General features: G+C 46.6%; 1 protein-coding gene and 2 long non-coding RNA genes across 5 annotated transcripts in view; all 3 read left to right on the plus strand.

The window, feature by feature from the left end:
- The window catches only part of LOC132663162 (uncharacterized), a 34316-nt gene extending 29687 nt beyond the window's left edge, over window positions 1-4629 (plus strand). Inside the window, exon 3 of the long non-coding RNA XR_009602960.3 lies at window positions 1502-4629. This is a non-coding gene — a long non-coding RNA (uncharacterized LOC132663162). The remainder of the gene's footprint in view (window positions 1-1501) is intronic.
- Window positions 4630-7493: 2864 nt separating this feature from the next.
- Window positions 7494-18351, plus strand: LOC132663161 (uncharacterized). 2 transcript variants are annotated; one of them, XR_009602959.3, is made up of 3 exons: window positions 7494-7967; window positions 16231-16376; window positions 17715-18351. It is a non-coding gene; the product is annotated as an uncharacterized LOC132663161 (long non-coding RNA). The 2 variants fall into 2 exon arrangements; XR_013551583.2 differs by lacking the exon at window positions 7494-7967 and adding an exon at window positions 10407-10756.
- Window positions 18352-23077: 4726 nt separating this feature from the next.
- The window catches only part of COL15A1 (collagen type XV alpha 1 chain), a 108510-nt gene continuing 106072 nt past the window's right edge, over window positions 23078-25515 (plus strand). For both annotated transcript variants that reach the window (XM_078436653.1, XM_078436654.1), the window contains exons 1-2: window positions 23078-23519; window positions 23596-23681. In XM_078436653.1, the coding sequence (XP_078292779.1) occupies window positions 23509-23519; window positions 23596-23681 (97 nt within the window). In that variant the 5' untranslated portion in view covers window positions 23078-23508. The remainder of the gene's footprint in view (window positions 23520-23595; window positions 23682-25515) is intronic.

Raw genomic sequence — 25515 nt, forward strand, 5'->3', positions numbered from 1 at the left:
CCCAGCAAGGGTCAGACCACACACCCTGATAATTCTCCACCGGTCCCCACCTACCTCCCACCAGCTCCACAGTGCTTTGGCCTTGCCAGACCACAGGGCTGTTGCATGCCGGAGGGGCCGGCAGTATTTGTCTTCAGCAAACTCTTCCTTTGCCACTGCTGCAACTCCTAACTTCACACTTGTGCATGCACTTCACAGTTTGCAAAGTCCTTCCACATCTACCATTTCGTTTGAGACACAAGGCTGTTCTGGGAACTGGGCAGGGTAGGATAACACCTCCTTTTACAGAAAAGGGAAAGGAAGTTCTAAGAGGCAAGGTGCCTTGTTCAAGGTCATATGCTCAGCTAGGCGAGAGAGCCAGTAGGAGCCAGAAGGTGGAGCCGACTAAGCCTGGTCCACCTCACCAGACAGCTTCTCCCCTTTGAGGAGTGAGGACTCTTGGAGAGCAGTGAGTATGGTGCTAAGGCAGGTCCTGCAAAGAGCTTTATATATAATGATCTGCATCACCATTAAGGGATAAATCTTTCTTCCTGTAAGGGATAAATACAGGTACCTTGATTAAAACAGTTAAAGCTGTGTCAACTGAGGTTTCAGGCCTGTACTGTGAGAACTCAGGATGTGACGAAAGACACAGATGTTCCAGTTGGAAATGATTTATGTCTCAGATCCATGACTTTATCACTGTGACCCTGGAAAGACCGTTCACCATCTGGGCCTCCGTTTGTATCCATGTACAATGAAGGTGACCACAATACCTACTTTGCTACTTATAAACAAGTAAGGCCATCATGCAAATTCCTCTGAGAGATTTTAAGAAGTGTTACACAATGATTACATGTGACAATGAATTTTCAGAAACAGGGAAGGCAAAGGAAATTCACATTTATAAGCTAATGATTATTAACTGCTTCCTAAGTAATTTACATAGATTGTTCCATTAACATGAACAAGAACCTTGAAGAATCTGGTACCAAAATCATCATCACTGAATAGATGAGGGCACTGAGACCCAGAGATTTTAAGTAACTGGTGGCAAATGGCAGACGCAGGATATGAAATTTTGGTAATTTAGTGCCAGTGGATAAGCGCTTTAACTGCCGGGGGCATCAGAATCACCTGAAGGGCTGGATAAAACATGAATTGCTGGGCCTCATTCCAGAGTTTCTGACTCAATGGGTTTGGGGTAGGGCCTGAGAATTTGATTAGATTTGGGGTGGGATTGAGAATTTGATTTCTTTAAAAAAATTTTTTTTAAATATTTTATTTATTTTTGATAGAGAGAGACAGAGCACAAGTGGGGAAGGGGCAGAGGGAGAAGGAGACACAGAATCCGAAGCAGGCTTCAGGCTCCGAGCTGTTGGCACAGAGCCTGACGTGGGGCTCGAACTCACAAACCACGAGATCATGACCTGAGCCGAAGTCGGACGCTCAACTGACTGAGCCACCCAGGCGCCCCGAGAATTTGATTTCTAACAAGGTGCTTCTTTGATTTCTGTCTCAGGTGATACAGATGCTGCTGGACTGGGGGCCACACTGTGAGAACTCTGCGGTGCACAGAATTCTCCTGGTATTTCCCATTTCACCAATGGCCAAATCTGGGCCTTCTGAGCCTGTTTGCACAGCTTAGCTGGCCACCCATGTGCACTAGATTCTTGATTTATGTCATGTAGACGTATGTTATGCTAATGGACAAAGTGGCTGAGTGGCCTTACTCCCTCAGAAACCAAGTGAGAGATGTTGCTCTGTGCTCTATGGCCTTGCAGGTGCCCGAGTTCTTAGAGCTGTAGCTTCTCAGGCCCTTCCCCAGAGCCAGCCATCAGAGGGAGTGCCATTTGTCTCAGGAAGGCACAGAGAACAGATTCACAGGCTACCTCTTCACTCCCATCAGTCTTTCCTTTTAAGCTGCTCACACTTGCGGTTTTGTGAAATAATCTATGAATGGGGAGATCAGGCTCAGTCTGCAAAAAGAGAAAGCACAGACTGAGGAGACTTAAATTTAATTAAAGTTAATTAAATTTATGTTTTTGAAAAGAAGGAAATGACTTCTAGAAGAATAGATGCATTTAAGAAAATAAGGGTTGAGCCAAAAGCAGGGGTAATAGGAACAAGAAAGTGAAAACCAAGGGCATATGGTTATCTAATTGTTCTGCAACTCTATTTTTGAAAAGACTGTGCTTTTTCCACTGAACTACCTTTATATCGTTGTCAAAAACTACCTTTATGTCTTTGTCCAAATGTAGAACTGCCAAAACAATGTTGAAAAAGAGTAACATCACAATTTCAAAACTTAGTACAAATCTACAGCAAACAAGATGGTGCAGTACTATTGTAAAGATAGACATCTATGCAGTGGAACAGAATTTGAGAGTCCAGAAAGAAGCCTTCACTTTTATGATCAATCGGTTTTCTGCAGTGGTGCCAAGACCATTCAATGGGGGAAAAACAGGGTCTTCAACAAATGGCATTGGGACAACAGGATATTCACATGCGAAAGAATGAAGTTGGACCCCTGCCTCAATGCCATATACAAAAACTAACTCAAAATGAATCAACGACCCAAACATAAGAGTTGAGACCAGAAGACTCTGAGAAGAAAACAACAGGGGAAGTCTTCATGCCCTTGGATGAGGTCATGGGCTATCTCTCCACTGATTTAGGTCTTGCTTAATTTCCTTGGCAGTGCTCTATAGTTTGCAGTACAGGCCTTCACCTCTTTTGCCAGATTTGTATAGCTATGCATTTTGTACCTTTTAGGCTGTTATAAATGACAGTGTTTTTAAATTTCAAGTACCAACTTTTTATTGCTGGTGTATAGAAATAAAATTGATTTTTGTGTGTTGATCTGATATCCTGCAACCTTGCTGATCACACTTCTTGGTTCTAGTAGCTTTAGAGAAGATTCCATCAGAATTTCTCTATAGACAATCATGATGGCATCTGTGCATAAAGGCAATTTTACTTCTTTTCCAATCTGGGTGCCTTTCATTTCTTTTTGTAGCTTAAGGAACTAATGAGAACCTCTGGTACCTCACAGAGGAGCAGTGAGACATGCTCACTTTGTTCCTGATCCTTTGAGGAGAGGGACCAGTTTTGACCATTAAGGAAGATGTTAGCAGTGGGTTCTGTGGGTGCCCTTTGACAGATAGAAGAGCCCTCCTTCTATTCCCCTTCTATTCTTAATATGCTAAGACTTTCAATGAGGAATGGTTCTTGGATGTTGTTGGTATCTACTGATACAGAAAATACAGCGATCATGCATGGGAGAGTCCAAACTCAGCAGTCGCCTCTGCTTTTTCTCAGAAAGAAGGAGAAGAGAAGAAAGAGCCCCGCCCAGTGAAAGAAGGCTGTCTTGGACAACTGAGCTTGCCCCTTTTCCGCTCTGCACCTCACTCCTTGACTGATATTCCTAGATATCAGTCTGATATTCAGACCCTTCCCTGTGGACTCCAAAGCCAATGCTCTTTCCTCTACACCAAACTGTTTAAAGACTTTGATTTTGGAACTCTGCCTGGCCAAGGCCCTGAAAATGGATAAAACCTCAGATTCCTCAATAATATAACAGTACCAACCATTTACTGAGCCCTTTTGGAATATCAAGAACCAGGGCTGGGACTAGGGTGAAGTGGGTGAATCCTCCGTGGGTGCAGAATTTAAAGAGATACCTACAGGACTACAGATGCCTCACCTGCCTCACCCTCATCCAGGCCCTGCAAAGAACAGTGCTATATAGTCTGTTTGCATCTACTCCCTACATCCTCAAACAACCCTGCAGTGGTAAGTGCTAGTATTCTTAGTTTACAGACGAGGAAACAGGATCAGAGAGGTGAAGTTACTTAACCAAGTAATAAGCTGGCATGTGAGACAAAGGCTGTTCATGCTCCGTCTGTGTGCTTAATCAGTGGTTCCCAACTCTAGTGGGTCGGAACTACCTGGAAGGTTGGTTAAAACACTGATGGCTGGGCACCATCCTACAATAACTGATTCAGTAGGTCTGCTGTGTGGGTAGGAGAGTTTGCATTTCTCACAAGTTCCCAGGTGGCACTAATGCTGCTGGTCTAAGGACCACACTTCGAGAACCACTGCACTATATGTCATACTTTTTTTTCTCTGTAACCTTTGTTCATCAGATCCCAGGGGGCACAAAGATTCTAAGAGTAAAAAAAGAGAAGTCTGAGAAAACACTGCCAGATCCTTCTAGTTTGTGAAAGGAAAGAAAGCATCAATTTCTCAGGACAGGACCAAGAGTTTCTATGTCATCCATGAGTGTGTTGGAGCCCCAACCCCATTCCAGAAGGCCTCACACAAAATCAGTGAGCAGTTATGACTTGAATCGTAGGGTGAACTGACTGGTCGTGATGGGGCCTCTGTAGAGACTTATTCATCCTGAAAGAATGCCTGACATTTATTCTGAAAGGCGTCTTTCTATAGACCCTCAATCCTTGTAGCACAAAATGGCACTTTTTTCTAAATATATTTCAAATGTTTTCTAATTTATTCTTAGACATCTATATCAAGGGGACATGGTACATCACTTTTTCAAGTCTTTGAGTAAGAGCCATTGCAAAATAATAAGGGGAAGGGGGAATCAACACAGAGCTATTCACCATGTTATTAAAAAAAAAAAGTAAACTTAAACCAGTTTTGGCAAAATCTCCAAACTCTGACCATGTGACAACATTCCAGAGTTGACCCTCGTGTCTGAGGAGTTAAATTTTTCTTTAAGCTCCCAAATCTTTGGACCCTAAAACCCTCTTCCAGCTGCATTTGGCCCAAAAGTGCAATAAGGAAAAAGCTGATTTTATTCATTTACTTGAATTTTATGGTGAGTATCACAAGCCCCCATGGCAGGAATTCACAGCCTTGGCTGCACACTGGAGTCACTTGGAGAGTTTCTAAGAATCCCTTCACCTCTGGCCATGCCTGAGACCAAGCACTTCAGAATCTCTGGGAGTGGGATTAGGCATGAGTGTTTTTGAAACCCTCCAGGTGAGACTAGGGGCAGCCAGGACCAAGAAAGCCCGGCTTCAGGGAGAGCGAATTCTTAGTGCATCCCTACAGCCTTCTTCTGATTTTATACATTATGTACATATGGACAAGGTCCCTTCCCAAAGCGTGGTACCAATTTACACTATCATGGTGAATATAGGCATAAACTCCACCTTGGTGCCTTTGCCTGCATTGCTTGCTTGCTGCAATCTCCCTCCCGATTTGATTCATGTAGAACGTTGCTGTGATTGACTAGAGATGAACACAGATTCTTTTCTGTCTCTCCCATTGAGCAACAGAGTCTAATTCCCTGCCCTTGAACCTGGACTGGACTTAGTGACGTTTTGACCAATAGTTTGTGATGGAGGAGATGTTCTGAAACTTCTGAGCTAAGTTGCTAGAAGTCTTGCAGCTTTTGGCTAGTTATCTCTGAAGGCTTGCTCTGGGAGATGCCACCTGCCAACATGAGTCAGCCAACCACTCCAGGGACACTGCCACACTAGAGAAGCCTAATGCAGGAGCAGTGGTCAACACAAGCAGCTGAGCCCATTCTACCAGCCTCCCCAGGCATCAGACATATGAAGGAACCCTTGGATCCTCTAGACTCATTTTCCAGCCAAATACCACTAGTGCCCTGAGAGGCCATGAAAAGCAAAAGCATTTCTCAGCCCTGCCAAAATTCTTGACCCATAAAATCGTGATCGTGAAATACAATAAAATGGTTTTTGTTTGAAGCTGCTAAATTTTAGGATATATTGTTGCACAACAATAGATAACTGGGATAGGTGCCCTTATGTTTCCTTTTTAAAAATTTTTTTAATGTTTATTTTTTATTTTCGAGAGAGAGAGTGTGTGTGCACACACATGCACGGGAGGAGCAGAGAGAAAGAGAATCTGAAGCAGGCTCCAGGCTCTAAGCTGTCAGCACAGAACCCAACGCAGGGCTCAAACCCATGAGCTGTGAGATCATGACCTAAGCCAAAGTCAAGTGCTTAACTGACTAAGCTACCCAGGCGCCTCTGGGTTTCCTTTTTCTTTTTTTTTTTTTAATGGTGTTAAGAACTATGTTCTTTTGATTTCCATTTCCAGTTTGTATTTTCCTGGGTATTTGGATTTGGATTTGTGATTTGTCTTCACCTTTGCACACTAGCCTTGTCTTGTCCCTAGGTAGGACTTTGACTCCAGATTCACACTTCCATAGCAGGTCTGGGACCCTGCATGCCCAACTTTGCACTCACATTGCTGTGAAATGTGTTCCTGCCAAGGAGATTTATACATGAATAACCTTGAATTCCTTTCAATTTTTCCATTATTCTAAGTGTTCTGGATGGTAGAGGGAGAAAATGAGATTTGTTTTCTAAACCCAACACTCATATCCAGCTGATCAGGTCATACTGAGTGCTACAGATGAAATAAAAATGTAGAGAGATATGAAGCATCATTTCAATGCTCCTTGATAAGCCCCCTGTCAGTGGATCCATAACCACCCAAAAACACAGAAATTGGAGAACTTTTAAACCCTGAATGCTTTCCATAGTAGTATAATTTGGGTTTTTTGTGTCTTGAACAAAACTGCCTTTTGCATATGTTATATATTTATTTCATAAAAAGTTAAAGCATTCTAAAAACACGTAATAATTTGGGCAATAAGATGGACAATTTCCCATCTTAATTACCCCTAACCTCTACTAATGTTTCTTCCTACTTAAAACATGAACAGTGTCTATTATTCCCTTCCCTGCTTTTTTAGGGATTAAACTTTTTTTTTAAAGTAGAGATACAATAATATTAGAGAAATTTGAAAACAAGGTAAAAATTTATATGCCTACCACTTTGACATAGTGACAACTATATTTTTATGTTCCTTTCCTGTTTTTACAAATCATGTGTGTGCAAATTTTGTTCCAGACTTTCCTCACCCAATACTTTATCATAAGTATTTTCTGTGATCCTTCATAAACTCCATACCCATCATTTTTAATGGTTATAGAATATTTCTTCAAGGTTTATACCATAATTTACTTTACCAGCCTCTCTTTCCTTTTTTTGAATATTTGGGCTGCCTCCAGTTTTTCACTAAAGCAACTCTTTGATGAATATTTTTCTGCATATGGCTTTTTCCATATTTCGGGGTATTTTCTTAGGCCAGCTTCCCAGAAGGGGATTACTGAGTCAAAGTGTATGAACATTTTTATGGCTTCAAAGTATCTTTTGAAGAAGGTAGGTGTTCCATTTCATGAGGTACACAAACATAAAAAAAGGAAATTCAGCTTCAAAAAAATCCCTTGTAACACATGTACATAAAAACTTGGGCTAGGAGCTGCTCTGATAATTTTCTAAGTCGTTAAAGGTTGCCCTTTTAAATTAAAAAAAAATTAAAAAGTTACTTTTTGTTTTATTTGCTTTTGATGAGAGTCTTTTCTGAGATGTTTTACACTGCTGAGCTTTTCTAAAAAGAACCCACAAAGCACAGTTTAACTTTTTTCTTGATGACTCATGTGATCAGTATAGCCATCAGCCATTTTCTCTGGGCTTAATCCCCGAGTACTTCCAGGAATTTCTGCAGCGGAGAGGCCACTGGCTCCTTCACAAAACAGCCACGGATTAGGGGCCCCTGTGGAGGTCTGCCCCTGAGTCTCGTTTCACGGCTCTGCCTCCCAGTGGTGGGCTTCCCTTAGCATGCTGCTGCCTCCTCGGGCACGGTGTCGTTGGCTGAGGATGCCGGCACCAGCTCTGATCCTTCCTCTTTACTCTCAGACCACAGGCAGCTCTTGTAATTGGGGGGCCCATGCACTGAGCAAGCAGCGAGGTCCCCCCCCCCGCCCCCAACGGCAACAGTCTGCCTTGGCGAACACTATTTGTGAAGTGCAAATGTGGAGGTGGTGAAAAATGCGTGCTGGGATTTCCCTGGACTCACCTTGCTACTGGAACTTGCTTCGCTCACGGAAGTCCCCAACTCTTCTGCAACTTCTCCTCTGAAGGTGAAAATCTCTCAGCTGTCTTTCCGTGTGTCACCTGGATAGCCAGGTGGGCGGCTAGAGTTTTGACTAAAGCCCTGGGGCCATACTGAGGCAGTGGAGTGAAGGAGGGATGTGAGGCCAGAAGACCCAAGTTCAAATTTCAGCTCTGCCCTTTCTTAACCTGCTGGCCTTGAGAAAGTTAGCTGTTTGACCTCCAGTCTTCTCCTTTGTGAAATGAGGGTAACAAGACGGACCACTCAGGCCAGCACAAGACATTGTTTTATTTTATCCGTAGTTTGGTGGGAAACCCTGCAATCTCACAGGTCATTCTTTTTTTTTATTAATATGAAATTTACCGTCAAATTGGTTTCCATACAACACCCGAGTGCTCATCCCGACAGGTGCCCTCCTCAACAGGAGCCCCGGAAGGGTTGGGCTCCCCAGGGCCTGGAGCAGTGCGGGGAGGCATGGAGGGGGCGACCAGACCTTGGTGGCACCAGGGTCCTGCAGCGAGAGTGTGTGGTGTTTTCCACAGGGCTCTACATGTAAGAACACGGAGTCACTAACTCCAGGAAGTGGGAAAAGCATAAGCCAAGATAGGAAGGGACTGTCCATGGAGAGGCAGGCAGTCCACTTTTCAGCCATTTAATGGTGAAAATGGTGTCTTTTCAGCCATTTAAAGTAATATGTTGAGGGGCACCTGGGTGGCTCAGTTGGTTAAGCATCGGACTCTTGGTTTCGGCTCAGGTCATGATCTGGCAGTACGTGAGATTGAGCCCCACTTTGGGCTCTGCGCTGACAGCACAGCCTGCTTGGATTCTCTCTCTCCCTCTCTCTCTGCCCCTCCCCACCTCTCTCTCTCTCTCAAAATAAATAAATAAAAACATTAAAAAAATTTTTAAAGCAATATGTTGATATGACAGTAGTTAAGAATGTGGTAAGAATAGGGGTGCCTGGGGTGGCTCAGTCGGTTGAGTGTCCGACTTCAGCTCAGGTTATGATCTCGCGGTCTGTGGGTTCAAGCCCTGCGTCGGGCTCTGTGCTGACAGCTCAGAGCCTGGAGCCTGTTTCAGATTCTGTGTCTCCCTCTCTCTGCCCCTTCCCCACTCATGCTTTGTCTCTCTCTGTCTCTCAAAAATGAATAAACGTTAAAAAAAAATTTTTTTTTAAAGAATGTGGTAAGAATAAGTAGGAATAAGAATAAGAGGAAGCAGTCAGAGAAAGGGATCCAATTACTTAGGTTGTAATCCATGTTAGTGGTCAGGAGGGGTCAAAGTGTGGCTGGTGGTCCCACCAACCAGTGTCACAGGTTCTACCCCTTAAGCCGAGCCCTGCCCTTGGCCTTGTGGGTGACATCTATTCTTGTATTTCTTCCCACATATTAGAACCAGTCCTGCTTGCACAGAGTGGGCCGGGAAGGTGTTTTTTTGTTTTTGTTTTTTTTTAATGTTTATTTTTGAGAGAGAGAGACAGAATATGAGCAGGGGAAGGGCAGAGAGAGAGAGAGAGAGAGAGAGAGAGAGAGAGAGAGAGAGAGAGAGGGAATCTGAAGCAGGCTCCAGTCTCTGAGCTGTCAGCACAGAGCCTGACATGGGGCTCAAACTCGCGAATCATGAGATCCTGACCTGAGCCGAAGTCGGACACTCAAGTGACTGAGCCACCCAGGTGCCCCAGGAAGTTTGGAATCAAAGAACCAGGCTGCCCATCTGATGTAGGTGCCAGGCTGTGGTTCAGGAAGGTGAAAAATACTCCCTTAAGCCCTCTCAGCTTCAGAGTCCTCAGCCCCACTACACTCCCGCTGTGGCTGGTTTCCATTGTCCACTGTGATATAAAACCTTTGAATGGCTAGTATCCATCTGTTCCCCACTGCCTCCTACCCCCCACCCCCCATGGGGATATGCAGGACACATGGGCTTCCAGCCTCAGAGCAGGGCCCTGTGAAAACCCCAGGCCTCAGCAATGGACAATTGTTTGTCTCTCTTTGGGCATCTGGTTTTGGGAGAAGGAGCAAGACTGGTTTAGCTCATCAGAAGTCACTGGGTCTTTCACTTGAGCCCTGAGATTTTGTAAGTCAAGTAGTGAGGGTGAGAGCAGATGACTAATGCTTGCAGAGCGATTCACTCCGTATTTCCACTCACGGGTGCTGATTACGAATTTTGAGGGGCACCTGGGTGGCTCAGTCAATTCTGCGTCCAACTCTTGATTTCAGCTCAGGTCATGATCTCACAGTGGAGATCTCTCTCTCTAAATAAATAAATAAATAAACAAACAAACAAACAAACATAGAAAAAAAAGAATTTTGAAATGATCACACCCTAATATGGGTGGTGGCTCATTCATGGGTCATAAAATCTATTTAATAGTTTTTGATCAATCTGTCTTATTTTTTTTTTTAATCCAGTGCAACAGAACAGAGTAGAAAGTACCTAAGCTCATGACATGTAGTAAGGGCAAATGAAACTTTTGCTTCAGAAATGTGTGTTTATGGGATTGGGAGACCAAGGGCCCTGTTCCAAAAAATTTGAAAGCCGCAATCTGCTAGCATTTCTTCGTGGGGCGCAGTTGGCATTGTTGCTGGGATATTTCTTTGTTGTATAGACTGCCTCTTGCACTGCAGAATTTAGCAGCCCCGGCCCCTGCCTGCCAGATGCTGGGAACATCCCCATTCATTGTGACAAAAGAAACTTCCCTGCCTGTACATTTCCAGCCACCTCCTAGGGTTGCCACTGACCAGACCCTGAACTATAGGACTGAGGAAAGAGGAAGCCGCAACCCATCGTTGATCCAACACCACCCCTGCTGCATTGCAGGTAAGCCCAGCAGAGTCAGGGCAGGGGTCTCGTGGCACATCAGGGGGGAGAGGACATGTTTTTCATGTTCTGGCCACTCACAGAAGCAAGGTGTGGCCCTGCCACATGGGGACATCAGTCCTTAATCGGTGATAAAGCTCCTATCACTCTGGGGGCTCCTGGGTGGCTCAGTCAGTTAAGCAACCTATTCTTGGTTTGGGCTCAGGTCATGATCTCACTGTGAGTTCAAGCCCTGAGTCAGGCTCGGAGCTGGCAGCGGAGCTTGCTTGGGATCCTCTTTCCCCCTCTCTCTGCCCCTCCCCTGCATGCACTCTCTCTCTCTTCCCTCCCCCAAGATACATACATACATACATACATACATACATACATACATACATACTTAAAAAAAGAGAAAGCGCCTGTCACTTTGGACAGGTTTCATGTCCTGCCCTCTCTAGCTTATCACAAGGACACATTTATCAATTCTCTTCCTCCTTGAGACAAAAATAGCTGTTAACTTTAATTCTTCTGTACCTGCTATCTTTTTATAGATACTGGGACATGACAGGTATTATCTGATGTTTTGATGAGGGGTTTGGGGTAAGATGGAAGGCAGGCAGTCCATAGGTGTGGGGTTTGCCTAAATCCTCTTTGATAGACCTCCCCTCTCTAGCCAAACGGTATCCAAGGGATCCTCTTGCTATCTTATTTCTCTAAATCTCCAAATTGGATTGGCCTTGGAACCAGGTGCAATGTCCCTTCTAGTTTTGAGCTGCTTTGTCTCCAAAATCTTGGATTCTAAAGGCCTTAACTCAACAGAACATATGATCTCTTGCTCTTTCAAAGGCGTGGTGAATGGGAAAGTCTATCCAAGAGAGAGCTTGGCAGTATGTCAGAGCTAGAAATTGTAAATGATCATGGTGGGGGGTTATATTTCAACTGGAAAGTGTCCTAATACCCAAAATGCCAAGCTAAAGTTGAGGAACCAGGTGCTGTGAGAAATAGAGATGTTGAAACCTCAGGCTGATAGCAATGAAACTTCAGTGTACAGAAGATGGAACAGAGGAGCTTCGTAAAATTCCAGTTCCCAGGTTCCACCTGCAGACATTCTGATTTGGTAGGTATTGGGCAGAGACTCAGAATCTGCATTTTTAACATTCTTCCCCACAAAATAATTCTGATGCACATCACAGGTTAAAAACCACTGGTCTGGACCATGGTTCACTAATGCAGAAAGGCAGAGTGAAATGCTCTACGACAGCAAAGCAGGCAGAGACTTTGGGGCATATTATGAGAATGAAACCTTCATTTCTTACTATCTTTCTGATCTGTAGTGGTCTTATTTCCAGGTGTATGGGGGAATTTGTCAGAAGCTCCACAAGGCAGAGAAAAGATCTGGACAGGTGTTTGAACACTTGGCTCTGGCTTCGCCCTGGATTAGAGTTACAGCCCCGGGCAAACCCCTTCCTCCTCCTGGACAGGAGTGGAGGCCGGCCTGACATTCTCTGAGCACTCTTCTAGAGCTGATATTCTATGACTATAAGTATGGTCTTTTTATTTTTATTGAACAGACAAAGGCACTAAATAATAATAAAATAGAAAACTGCTTAGTGACTGCTATGTGCCCAAGCCCTTTAATTTGATGCATTCAACCACTCTGTATTACTATAACTACCTTTCAATTCATGACACATGAGCACAGAAACATTAAGTAACTTTCCTAAGGTCACACGGCCAGTAAGAGACAATCCATGAATTTAAACCCATACAGTCTGATTTTGGATACTCTCTGATGCTCATATGTCAGATGTTGGATGGAATCCTTCTGCTCCTTAAAAATGATCTTTGCTTCCCCCATTCTGTGCCTTTTGAAAGCCCAAAGTCATCTTCAGTATCTAAGCAAATTCTCAGAAAGCTAAAGTTCTTATGTTTACCTCTGATGCTGAGTTCCGTTCCTAAATTCCAGTCATGTCTCGTCAAAGCATCCCGTGTGTGGAGCCTTTGTCCTGTTCTGTTGACCAAGGTATGGAATTCACCTCTCAGCTGGTGTCCACAGAACCCCATTTTCACGAGGCGTTTTTGTATTTGGTAAACTTGATTGAAGGCTTCTGTTGTTGCTTCAGGAAGGGGACTTGCAGGAGGAATGAATGTCCATGCTGGAACATAAATGGCTACAAACTGTATGTTAGATTTATAGTTTCTCAAATGGCCTGGGCCACGCCACGCCTGCTAGAAATGTTTCACTGGCTGCTTCATCTACAGACTTTCTGGCCTCTGTCTTGATGGTGCTTATAAGCTCTTACTCTCCGTCTTAGCCTGGGTTGCAAGTAGCAGAGCCTGAGGCAAAGACTTCTATGTTACTTTCTTCCAGAGTACAATCCCAGCAATGAGGGAAGGGGGAATGAGGCAAAGAACAAGGAAGATAGGTAAGAGGCATCAAATGGACAGGATTTCTCCTCCTTTGGGATTTTCTTTTAAGAAACTGATTTCTAGGAAGGTTCATCTAAGAGAGGAAGGGAGAAATATCCATTCATTGATTTCTGTCTCCCGTTGTTCAAAAGTTTGCCACATATTATTTCCTCCGCATTTCCAAGTTGCTTATGTGTGGGCACTAAGTGAATCCTGCAGCACCTCATGCTTCGGGATGGATGGAGAAGTCCGAAAACAGGAGGGTGGAACCCAGTGTGGGTGTAAGTTAAGGCTGCCAGGTTGTGCCCATGGTTGGCTGGAACCCATACAGAGGTGATCGCTGCAGCAATGGCCGTGGCTGGAACAAATGGTCACCTGGAGGTGATGCTGGGAGGATTTGAAATGGTGCATTAGAGATACCTAATCCAGTCCACCCCTGTGCCATAGGTTTGCACATGCCCTCCCAATAGATCCAGCTCCAGTACTAGGATATGGGGCCTCTGATGCTGTGAGAACAGGATGTTCTCACGCACAAGTCCAACCAGTCAGAGAATCCCTTTCAAGATCAAAGTCAACTGAAATCTCTGGTAAGATTTTAGGCAGGAGAATTAGTGAAACACACTTCATACAGTCTCCCAGCTGTAGCCAGTGCCATTTCCCTCCTCTGTTGCCCATTCTAGATTTCCTTTATTTCCGATCCACACTTTGGATGGTCTGAGTTGCTCACCTAGTGAGGTGACCTGGACGTTTATCCTTTAAGAATCTGATCTGTTAGTTGCCTTGATAGTTTCATTCACCATCAGTGTGGAATATAGAGGTACCAAGAAATCCCCCATGAAATTACCTGAGTTCCTCTCTACCTTCATAAGGTAGTTGCTGTCACACTTCTCGTGGAAATCAGGGTCCTTATTTCCACTAATGCAGCCACTCTTTGTCCACTGGCTCTCTGGCATGAGCAACTTAAGGTGACCAAGTGGTCTCAGCTTCAAGTTTGGTGACCTTACTGTAGCCTCTGGAAGAACTTTTTCTCTGGAAACTGCACCCCCAGTCTAGAAGAGCCTACAGTTTCAGTGGACCACTGGGAGAGAAGATAAAAGGGCTCAATCTGACTATCCTTTGGCTTCTAGATCCAAGTACTCTAGTTCCGGAGCACACAGCACCATATACAGACCGTGGGTTTCACACTCTGGAGGAGAGTGCCACAACCTTGCACTGTGTTGTCCCTAAGCTGGCGCCTTAGCTGAGCCTTCAACAGGCCCTTCCACCACTGTATTAAGCTAGCTTCTTCTGAGTGAAGTGGTACATGCTAAAACCAGTGAATCCTTTGGTCATTCACCCATTGTTGCACCTCTTTTGCAATAAAATGTGTCCCGTATCTGAGGTAATGTTGTATGGGCCACCATATTGATAAATGAAGCATCCTTGGTGCTGGCAAAGGTGCTTGGTCAGGGAAAGCAAACCTGTATCCAGATAGGTGTTGATGCTCGTAAAAGCGAACCTCTCAGGAAAGGATCTGAAGAAACTGGCTTGTCACTAAGAGGCTGGCTGCTGTCTTTGAGAAATAGTGCCATATTAAGCGGTCACGGTCAATTTCTGTAGCTGGCAGGTTGGGCATGCCACAGTGTGCGTAGCTAGATCTGCTTTAGAGGGATGGGGCCCATGTTGTTGGGCCTTTGTTTAGCACTTACCCCTGCCATCATTGTCACTCCACCATGTCAGCCCTGGGGTAGCCAAGGAGAGAGCCTGGCTCATCCACAGAATGAGTCACTCTGTCCACCTGGTTGTTGACTGTCTCCTCTGTGGTGGACATTCTCTGGTGAGCATTGTGAAATACAAAGGCCAACGCATTTTGTGCCCACTCCCGTAGGTCAATACGTGATACACCTCCCTAGATTTCCTGGTCCCCGATAGTCCAATCTTATCTTTCAGGCCCCTGGCCAACATCCAAGACATTTTCACACTGCTCAGGCATCTCTGTATATGCGTAACTCAGACCACTTCTCCCTTCGTCATAGTGGTCAACCAAGTCTACCACTCACAGTTCTTTTTTTAATTTTTTTAATGTTTTATTTATTTTTGGGAGAGAGACAGAGCATGAGCAGAGGAGGGGCAGAGAGAGAGGGAGACACAGAATCCAAAGCAGGCTCCAGGCCCTGAGCTGTCAGCACAGAGCCCGACACGGGGCTCAAACCCACAAACTGTGAGATCATGACCTGAGCCGAAGTCGAACCCTTAACCACTGAGCCAGCCAGGTGTCCCATCATAGTTCTACCCCCCTGGAAGAAATTCTTTTCGTGATTATCCTTTGGGGCCATCCTTGAAATGGCTGCAATACAGAGAGACTCCATTTTCAACTAGTGCCAACACATCATACTGAGTCATCTGTATGCAGCATAAGTTCTTTCCTTCTCTGTTTATGGGTCGTAGGAAACCACCCATAAAGCCATAGGTGTGCATTGAAGGAGTTTTAGTGCAAAGTGGTAGGTGACATGGGGATCTGGGCTACCTGTTCACATATTTACCTGTGCCTTCTAGATCTGTTTAGGCCTCAACTATGTAATTGGAATAGATATACTTAGCTTCTGACAGAACACTTGTATTAAGCTATTTGACTTATGGAGATGGATGAGAAAGGTCAAGTGGAAGTCCTTAAAACCACCTCCCTTCTCCATCTTCAAGAGTAAGTAAGAAGCAATACCACCTCCCAGGAAGTATTGCAGGGATTAGACCCACTATTAAGGCTTAAATGGTACAGGGCTGGTGAGTCCCATTCTGTTTCTGCTAATTCACTTTCATGGCCCTTGAAAAAGCCAAACAGATTATGGTGGATAATAGTGGATTGCCATAAACTCGGCCAGATGGTAGCCTCGATCGCAGCTGCTATTCCAGATGTGGTATCTTTACTGGAATATATCAACACCACCTTCGGCACTTGGAAACACACCGTGACCCGGCAAGGGCAGTCACAATCCCTATCAGTGGGGAAAATTGAAAGCAGTTTGTTTCCATATGGCAAGGAAAGTACTACATGTTTACATTTTTGCCCCAGGACCGTGTTAACCCTCCTGTTCTCGGTTGTAATATAGTCCACAGGGACTCTGTCATCCTGACATGCCACAGATCACAACGCTGGTTCCCTCCATTGAAAGCATAACACTGATTGGACCTGGTGAGATGGAAATGACAGCTGCCTAGAGACCCTGTGAAGATAACATGAGTGTGAGAGTGACAGGTAAACTCCACCCCCGTCTTCCCCTGGGTTCTGAGGCAGAAGTTTTTGGTGCTTCTCTGGCATTAGGGAGTATAGTCCCAGGGAGAGGAAGTGAAAGAAAGGGGAGTGAGGAGGGGAAGGAGGAGGGGCCAATAAGATGCATTAAATGACAGATATCTGTGTTGTGAGACCATCTTTTTCTTTTTTTTTTAATGTTTATTTATTTTTGAGAGAGAGAGACAGAGCCCGAGCAGGGGAGGGGTAGGGAGAGGGAGATCAAATCCGAAGCAGGCTCCAGGTTCTGAGCTGTCAGCACAGAGCCTGACTTGGGGCTCGAACCCATGAACCGTGAGATCATGACCTGAGCCAAAGTCGGTCTCTCAACCGACTGAGCCACCTAGGTGCCCCTGAGACAATCTTCTGAGATGCCTTATAAATGACTTTCTCGGGACAGTGTATCTGGGAGAGGTAGGGAGAAACGTGTTTGTTGGCTTCCTCTGGCAACATGTTTGCTTCTCAGGGTGTTATTTCCACATCACTTGCAGGCTGCTTATGCTGAGTGGATCACGCCATGTGCCAGCACCAATAGGGAGCCCTGGGGCAGGAAGTGAGAGGTGCTCCGCATGGGCATGGGGCACTGGACAGGGACCCTGGGTGCCTAAGGGTTCCCACCAAGTGGGAAAGGGAGCTGACATTTGTATTCACCAGTTCCTGCTGGTCACTGGTTAAGATTTTCTTGGTCGGCGTTAATTCCCCAGCACTTCAGGTCTGTGTGGGTAGGGCGGGCTCCAGTGGCCAGAGAAAGCACTCAGGTAAAGGGAAGCAGGTGCTGGCAGTGGTGGCCCTTGCCTGTAGTGCACCTGGATGACAAAGGCAAGAGGGGACAGGGACCCGGCGCTGACAGTGGCCCCAAAGAGGGTCTGACACACTCTCCCTCCTCGTCCTCTTCCTTTTGGGACTGTCAGATTTTCAAATTCATCTCTTTCTCTTATGCAGCCCTTGGCTCCCCTTTGCACATCCAAACACATCAAGGTGTTCATCAGAACAAGGTTCCTCCCTGGAGAGCATTGGTGGGCTTAAACTGTTATTGTTTTCTCTTGATTACCCGAAAGGCAGCCCTCTTTAGTTACTCTAGTAAATTCTTTTCTAGCCAGCTAGCTAAGTTTATTCCTCTTTTTCTGCTCGTGGAATCAGATGAGGATGCAAGCTTTGGGTGCCTGTGTGCGTTCTGTCACACAGCTCCACAAGGAAGCTGCTCACTGAAGAGACAGGTTCAGGAAGACTTGTGCTATGTGCTTGGTAACTTCTTCCCAAACCAAAATTTGGGATGCTTCTCACTGATTTTTGTACCCCTTCCAGCTGCTGGAGACAGTCTGGAGAATGTTTTCGGAGACGGCGTTTTCTGGGACACTTGGGTGGATTATGGGAAAATGGAACAGCACGGTAATTTAGCTGAGTCCTGGAAGAGCCGAGACATAAGATCCCCACGTCTCCACACGTCCTAATCTCTCAGATTGTACTGAAGCTGTGGTAAACAATTTAAGACCTGCTTGGGTATGACATGAGGCTTCCTCTTGGCTACTTCTACCACTTCATATTGAATGGAAGGAAATTGCTGAAACCCTCAAAACACAGTCTGGCAGGAGGCAAAATGCCTTGCTTGGCATCCTGCCCTCACCCCTCCCACACCTGCAGCTGGGACCATTTGGATGCCCTGCACCCTCCCTGTCTTCCTTCAGCCTGAGCCCACAGTTCTCAGCTCTGGGCCCAACTCCAAAATGAGAGCCCTACTGCCTACGAACATGGGCCGCCTTTCCAGGTGAAGTAGGTACAAAACGAACAATATTTGGGGAGCCTGGGTGGCTCAGACGGTTAAGCATCCGTCTTCAGCTCAGGTCATGATCTCTCGGTTCGTGAGTTTGAGCCCCTCATTAGGCTCTATGCTGGCAGCTTAGAGCCTGGAGCCTGCTTTGGGTTCTGTGTCTCCCTCTCTCTCTCTGACCCTCTCTCTCTCTCTCAAAAATAAATAAACATTAAAAATTAAAAAAAAAAAAACAATATTAACATGCATCTGTTTCCAGTCATTTGTACAGAAAATGTGCTTTGGAGACCTTCATTTTTAGATTCCAGTGAATTGGAAAAAATAAAGATTCCAGTGAACTGGATATTATCTAATACACAGAACCAACAAAATATGAAATGTGCACACAGGATCTCCCTGCCAGAATAGTAAAGGAACCTGCTGCCTTATGCATACAGATCTTCCTCTACTCACAATGGGTCCTGATAAACCCATCGTAAGTTGAAAATCAAAAATGCATTTAATACATCTCACCTACAGAACATCGTAGCTTAGCCTAGCCCACCTTAAATGTGCTCAGAACACTTACATTAGCCTACAGTCGGGCAAAATCATCTTAACATGGAGTCTGTTTTATAATGAAGCATTGAATATTTCATGTAACTTATTGAATACTGTCCTGAAAGTGAAAAACAGAGTGGTTGCATGGGTACAGCATGGTTATCGCTGTATTGGCTCTTTTTGTTTGTTTGTTGTTTTTTGTTTTGTTTGTTTTGTTTTTTGCTGTATTGGCTCTTTACCTGTGTGGTCGCTGGCTGGCTGGCAGCTGCAGCTTGTTGTTGCCGCCCAGGACCACGAGAGAGGATCAGAACGTATATCCCCGGCCCAGGAAAAGATCAAAGTTCAAAATTTGAGGTACAGTTTGTACTGAATGCATATCGCTTTCATACCATCATAGAGTCGAAAAATCAAACCATCATCAGTGTGAGACCATCTGTATGGACCCTGGACTATAAATGGGACCACAATTAAAGCTCACCACTCAAAACGGAGCCATGCCTTCATCCTTCCTGTAACATACATACCTGAGGGAGACAAGGTTTGTTTCATAATAGCATCTTGGTTTTCATTTTTTTCAAGGTAGATATACTTTATTTATACAGTAAACATGCAGAAATATGTTCTTGCACATGTTTTTTGAAACCTGACTCCCTGTTTATCTATACACATCTTTTTTTTTTTTTACCCATTTTTTAACAGAGACATGAGCACACAATCTATTCCACTCTTCTCTTTTTTATAAGAAAGAAAAAGTGCATGTGATGGCAAATGATTCATATCCTTGGTGCTGAGGAACAAAAGGGAGTGGTGGGGACCAGGGCAAATGGCAGACCACTTTCTTAACTGAAAGTAGCAGCCCCTTTTCAATGCCAATCAACTGTTGGCACAGGGAATTCAGGCCCCGTGTTGACAGGTTTTCCAAAAATTTAAAAAGAAGCCAGAAATCTAGACTTGAATGTAAAATCACTTAATTATCAGGCGCCTCGGTGGCTCCGTCATTAAGCACCTGACTTTGGCTCAGATCGGATCTCGCCGTAAGTAAGCTCGAGTCCCACATAGGTGAGCTCAAGTCCTGCTTCCGGCAAGCTTGAGTCCTGCTTGGGTGATCCCTTCTTCTATCTTTCTCTCCCTCTCTCTCTCTTCCCTTCCTGTGATTCTCTCTCTCTCCCTTGCTTACTTGTGCCCTTTCTCTCTATATATAAAAAAATAAAATAAATAAAATCACTTAATTATCAAACATTTCCAACTAATTTAATTTTGAGCTTGTCACCAGACAGGCCAAACAAAACCTGTGAGCCAAATTGAGCCAATGGCCACCAGTTCATCACAACTTCTGGTTTTAACAGTCCAATAGAACCATAGACCTATTACACAATTGTAGTTGATGTAGCTCTTTCTAAGCAATGTAGAAATATATTCTAAGTTTGAGGCCTAAGAAAGTCAATTATATTTCCAGTTGATGTGATACTTTATAAGCAATAGAGAAATATAGAACTAAGAGACCAAATTCCCTATGGTTAGTGATTCATACTAAAATAAGAATGGCTGCACGTGGGAGAGAATTCATATTCACAGAGAATATGAACCGATGAAGAAAGAAGACTGAAGCAGACAATTTTGTTAGAATGTGCTTTGGCTTGTGAGTTAATTCCACGTGGGGACATCCTAGCTCTATGGCTGCTTTGGCTGCTGGTGCCTCAGCCTCTTGAAGGCTGGGTTTGGGGTTTCGCCTCTCTTGCAGACATGCCCCTTGCCAGAATCGCGCCACCATCAATTATAGACGCTAACATTCAGTGAGCATTATTGTGCACCAGACACTGATAACTGCTTTGCATCCCAGGAACATCTTCATCCTTCCAAGAGCTGATAGGAAAAACTCATTGTCACCTTCGTCTTACAGATTTGCCCACATTTCATATAGCTCATAAAGAATGGAGCCAGGATTCGCCAGGCAGCATGATCCCAGAGTACCAGTTCATAATTCCTACCTTCTCAGGGACCTCTTGTTTGTTAAGAGGTGTATCTCTCTTGTGACAGGTAATTCACCACCTTTAAGGATCTTCTGCAACATTTCAAGACCTTACCCATTTTCTCCTTCTCTTATGTGTCTCTGCCCTTACCTCTGACTTGGTAAATTGCATGGCCTTTCTGAGCCTCAATTTCTCCATCAATAAAATAGGGACAGGAGGGAGGTGGCTGGATCAGGTTTCGCAGGGCTCTGTCCATTGTAAATGTTCTGGGACTCCACAACGCTCAGGGAATACCCATGATTTCAAGTCCACATGCACACACCCATCAGCTGGCATGTCATTGAAGGTCTTGGCTCTGTAACACTTCCCTGCCCACCAGTCCCCTCTGCAACCCAGGAAATTTTTATCCATTTATAGCTTGAGAGTGCATCTCTCTGAGTACTGCCTTCCCCTTCCTCCGATGTATCCCCCTCAAACTCTCCTCAGACCCAGAGCCTGGGTGAACTTCACTCTCCTCTTGAAGCCTCTCCAGCTTTCTCCAGGACGTGCTGCTCTCTTCCTGTTCTGAAGACTGTTCACATTAATCCCAGATCTGTAGATATGTGCAGCATTTACAAGCGACAGAGCACTGTGGTGTGCAAGTTGCATATCGAGAGACCCACAGCCCAAGTCAGGATCATCGTGTCTGCTATACAGATGAAGAAATAAAAAAAAAATTCAGAAAATGTCAGGATTTGCCCAACTTTACTCTGTAGCCCAGACAAGAACTGGACGGGAAACAAGCTCCTGACCTCGGGCTGGAGCTCTTTCAGAGCCCTCACTGCCCATGCAGGCATTAACCCTGTCATGCCAGAGTGCTGCGCATCTCCAGTGGGTCTAACCCGCTGTTCTCGTGCAGGTAGGTGACTGAGTGGTGGAGAGCATGGGTATTGGCAACTGTCACGCATAGGTTGGGCATGTTTTAAGCCTCAGCTTCCTCATCCATGAAATGAGGATCATTGCAGTACTGCCTTTCCAGGGTTGTAGTGTGGATTAAATGAGGTAACACAGGTATAGGTATTTTCTGCTTTCCAAAAGTTCCCATTTTGCCACTTTGCTTTTACAAAAGACCCACGGGAATACCTGTTCTCAGTAACTGAAAGAAATCTGAAGAGCAGTTTCACTGTTGCAGAAAAAAGGAGCAAAGCGAAAATAGCGTTCAGTGTTTTGGGCAAGCTGTTAAAGATGTGGCAAGCACCCCAAGAGTGTGATGGGCCCCAGGAGACATCTCAGCATCAAGCCACTGCAGCTTTCAGCTGTAGCTTTCGACTGTGTCTGTGAGCATCTGTGCTTTATCTCAAGTTATTTTGGGCATCATTAGCAAGATGTGTCCTAAGGTTTCAGAAAAACCTAAGAGGGGTAATTTTTGGGGGTCTGAGAATGCTAAAACTTTTTTCCATATAAATTAATGGTAATTGCTTCTTCACTCTACACTGCTTTGGCTCATGAAAGATTTCATAGGCCCACTGTACTTTCTGATAGTGGGCAGAAACTGTAAAGCATTTAGCGCAGGGTCTGGGAAATAATCAGCACTCAATAAATGTTAGCTAGTATATCCATCCCCTCCTATCTCTGGGGCCCTAACTCAGATTACTAGAAATGAAAACCAGGAGCTGACAACAGAGCCATGGCCCACGATGGCTCCTTGGTGCGTCAGGAAGAGCCATTGCTGGGGCTTGCTAGGCTTCAGAACTGTGCCTCCGTGGTGCCTCCTCCCACCCCAAAACCTTACTCTGTGGTGCCTGGTAATCATAATAAAGAGCCACCGTGTGGGGGGTTGGCCAGTGCCAGACCCTGTGCTAAACCCTTTCCCCGTGGGATAGTCACACATACCAGGGATGGCTGAGACTGCTTCCCCTCTCCCACATCATCATCGTGCCTGGAGAGGTGTCTCACCTCAGACTCTCACCTTCATGCACCCAATGTTTATTTGCATTTCTACCACCAGGTATTGTTTTAGCCAGCTAACAAAACAAATGTATCTTCTTGCCCTCCTGAAACTTACATTCCCATGCTGGGAGTAGGGGGGTGGGGCAGGCAAGTTATACAGCGGAAAACCTTGGAAATACCAGATACGTTCAATTTTTTATTAGGGTTATCTTTGCGGCATGGATTTGTATATATCACGGGGCCATTTCTGGGCATTCACGTGGGGTTCGTGTGTCAGGCGTGCAGGGTAGGCACAGCAGTTAGGAGCTCAGTCCTTCTGTGTGCCCTTGTATATTCGCCCGGCCTCTCTGAGCCTCAGTTTCTTCATTTGTCATTTAAGGAAATCACAGTGACTCCAGCCTCCCTGGGCTGTTGAGAGAATCCCATTGGTCCATGAAAGGAGAGTGCTTTGGCCGCGGGGCAGCTCAGACCGGGACAGACGTTAGGGCGGGAGGGAAGGAGTCCCGCTGACCCAAACGGGCGCGGGCACGAGGCTTTTCTCGAAGGTTACATAAGGCGGCCCGGGGTGGCGGCCGCGGCCGGGAGCGCGCGTCCGTCGAAGGGGGAAAGGGGCGTGGGGACGGCAGCGGCGGCCGGGACCCCCGGGGCGTGAGTGCGGCGCCGCCGGCCTAGGTGGGCGCGGCGCGGCTCTCGAGCGAGCGCAGGACGCGGCGGAGTCGGGTTTCAGAGCGCGGGTGACTCAGGGCGCGGGCCGGGAGCCGGGAGCCTGCCCGCCGCCGCCGCCGCCGCCGCCGCTGCCCAGAGCCGCCTTTGTTCGCTGCAGGAAGGGCGAGCGGCGGCCAGCGCTCAGCCGGGCGCACGGTGCCTTCGGGGGGTTCGGCGGGCCTGCGAGATGGCGCCAAGGTAGGACTCGCTTCCCCGCGCCCCGGGCCCTCGCCCCTCCCGCCCGCCTCACCTTCTTGCCCCCCACTTCTTGCAGGAGGAACGGACAGTGCTGGCGCCTGCTTTTGCTGCTTTCGGTCTCCGCGCTTCTCCCCGCTGTCACCCGGACCCGCTCCGCGACAGGTAAGCGACCCGGCCCGGGGGTGGCCCCGGCTGCCTCCGCGCGCCCCGGGGAAGTTGGTTTTTGGCGGCGGGCGTGCCTGCGGTGCGCGCTCATTCCTGGACATAAAAGGGAGTCCTCGCCGCTCTGTGCGCACTGGCGCTCCCGGCGCCGCTTCCCCGGGCGGTGAAGGGGATGCGAGGGGCGAACCGGGGTCCCTGACCCGTCGGGCGGGTGGCGCGCGGTCTGGACGCTGTGCAGCTAGGGCGCGGCCCCTGCAGTCGTGGGCACAGAGGGACTTTGGAAGTACGGGGGCAGCGCCAGCGGCTCCGAGGGAACAGTTAGCTCTAGCTCACCCGGAGCCCGCGCGCAGGTCCTGCGTGCCGGCTGGCTCATTGTAAGGACAGGTCTGGTGCCCGCTCTGCACACAGGTGCGGCCGCGTGATCGCCAGCAGAGACACCTGGCGCCTTTGCCGCGCAAGAAATAACGGGACTGAATCGCCTCGATGCCTAACTTACCCCTGAGTTAGCTGAAGGAGTCCCATCCATGGTGGGCAGTGGCGCCCAGGGTGATGAGAAGAACTACCGGCGGGGAACCAGGGGATCTGGTCCCCTTCTGTTCCACAAGCCTCACTTTCCTCACTAGGACCCAGAGCAGGGTGGATGACTAGTAGGGTCTGAGTTAAAACAGATTTTGGTTGTGTTCAGGCTGCCTGGGCTTGAAGCGTGGCTGAGTTAGGTGACCTTGGGCAATGGATTTCACCTCTTCGTGCCTCAGTTTCCTCACCCCAAAAAACGGGAATAATTAGACCACCTTTCCTCATAGGGATGCTGTGAAGATTAAAAGAGGTCTTAGAGGTAATACGCTTTCCGCACTGTGGCACATACTAGGCAGAAAATAAGCGATAGAAACTATGGGTCAGTCCTTGCAATAGCTGTTAGAAAGCAATGCAGGCAGTTTTTACAGAGGACACTGATGATGAGGGAGGCTTAGGAAGTGGCCTGTCCAAAAGGCAGGACTGGAGCCCAGATCCTAGGCTCCCGTCCTTCCACCCTCAGCCCTTTCTCCATGCCGAGTTTGCAGAACTGTGTTCTCCAAAGGGTCCCACCCGTCCTGGATTTAGGAGATCAGTACACAGCCTGGACAGAATATGTGTCTGAGGAGAAGGGGCAGCAACCTCTCTCCCTTTGAAGGACACTGAGGATTGAGGGGGTGGCCTGGGTTAACTCTTTGTATGCTAGAGAAAGCCTGGGACAACCTAGACCATTGTCTCCTTGGCCTCTGGCCACTTTTCCCACCGGAACATCCAGGCTAGCATTTCTTGTAGATCAGAGGGCAGAGGGAGCACAGTTCTGGCTTCTCAGCGCCATGCCCCATGTCGAAACGCTGCAATTTCCCATGTGATATAGGGCACTGCCAGCTCAGCGGTAGAGGGCGGCCTGTATTTCATGGGCTTTCGTGAATTTTGCTGCAACCCCTGCCTCCAAAAGGAAGAAGATTCTGCGCAAAGAGACTTTGGTGTTTCTTTCTCCTCCTGTGTTTGAAGGCTCCCCTTGATGTCAAGTCAGTTGTTAGAAACAACACAGAGGAAACCCTGTTCCCATCGAAAGCGTTAAAAGGGAGTGGCAGGAAACCGCCAGGAGCTGGAAAGGGCCACGAGAGGGCCATCTGCAACTGATGGGTATTCAGTGTCCCTCTGGGCCTCTGCAGAAACTCTTAGACATGTAAGATATCCTCCTGCAAGCCCAGTTTTGCATGCCGTTTAATAAGGCCAACAGTTATAAGCAAATCACTTTATATGCTCAGGCAGAGGTGTGGGCATGTCTGGGTTACATTCATCCAATCTTCAAAAGTGC

This window comes from Panthera onca, chromosome D4 (genome assembly GCF_046562875.1).
Source record: "Panthera onca isolate mPanOnc1 chromosome D4, mPanOnc1 haplotype 2, whole genome shotgun sequence".
Lineage (NCBI taxonomy): Eukaryota > Metazoa > Chordata > Mammalia > Carnivora > Felidae > Panthera > Panthera onca.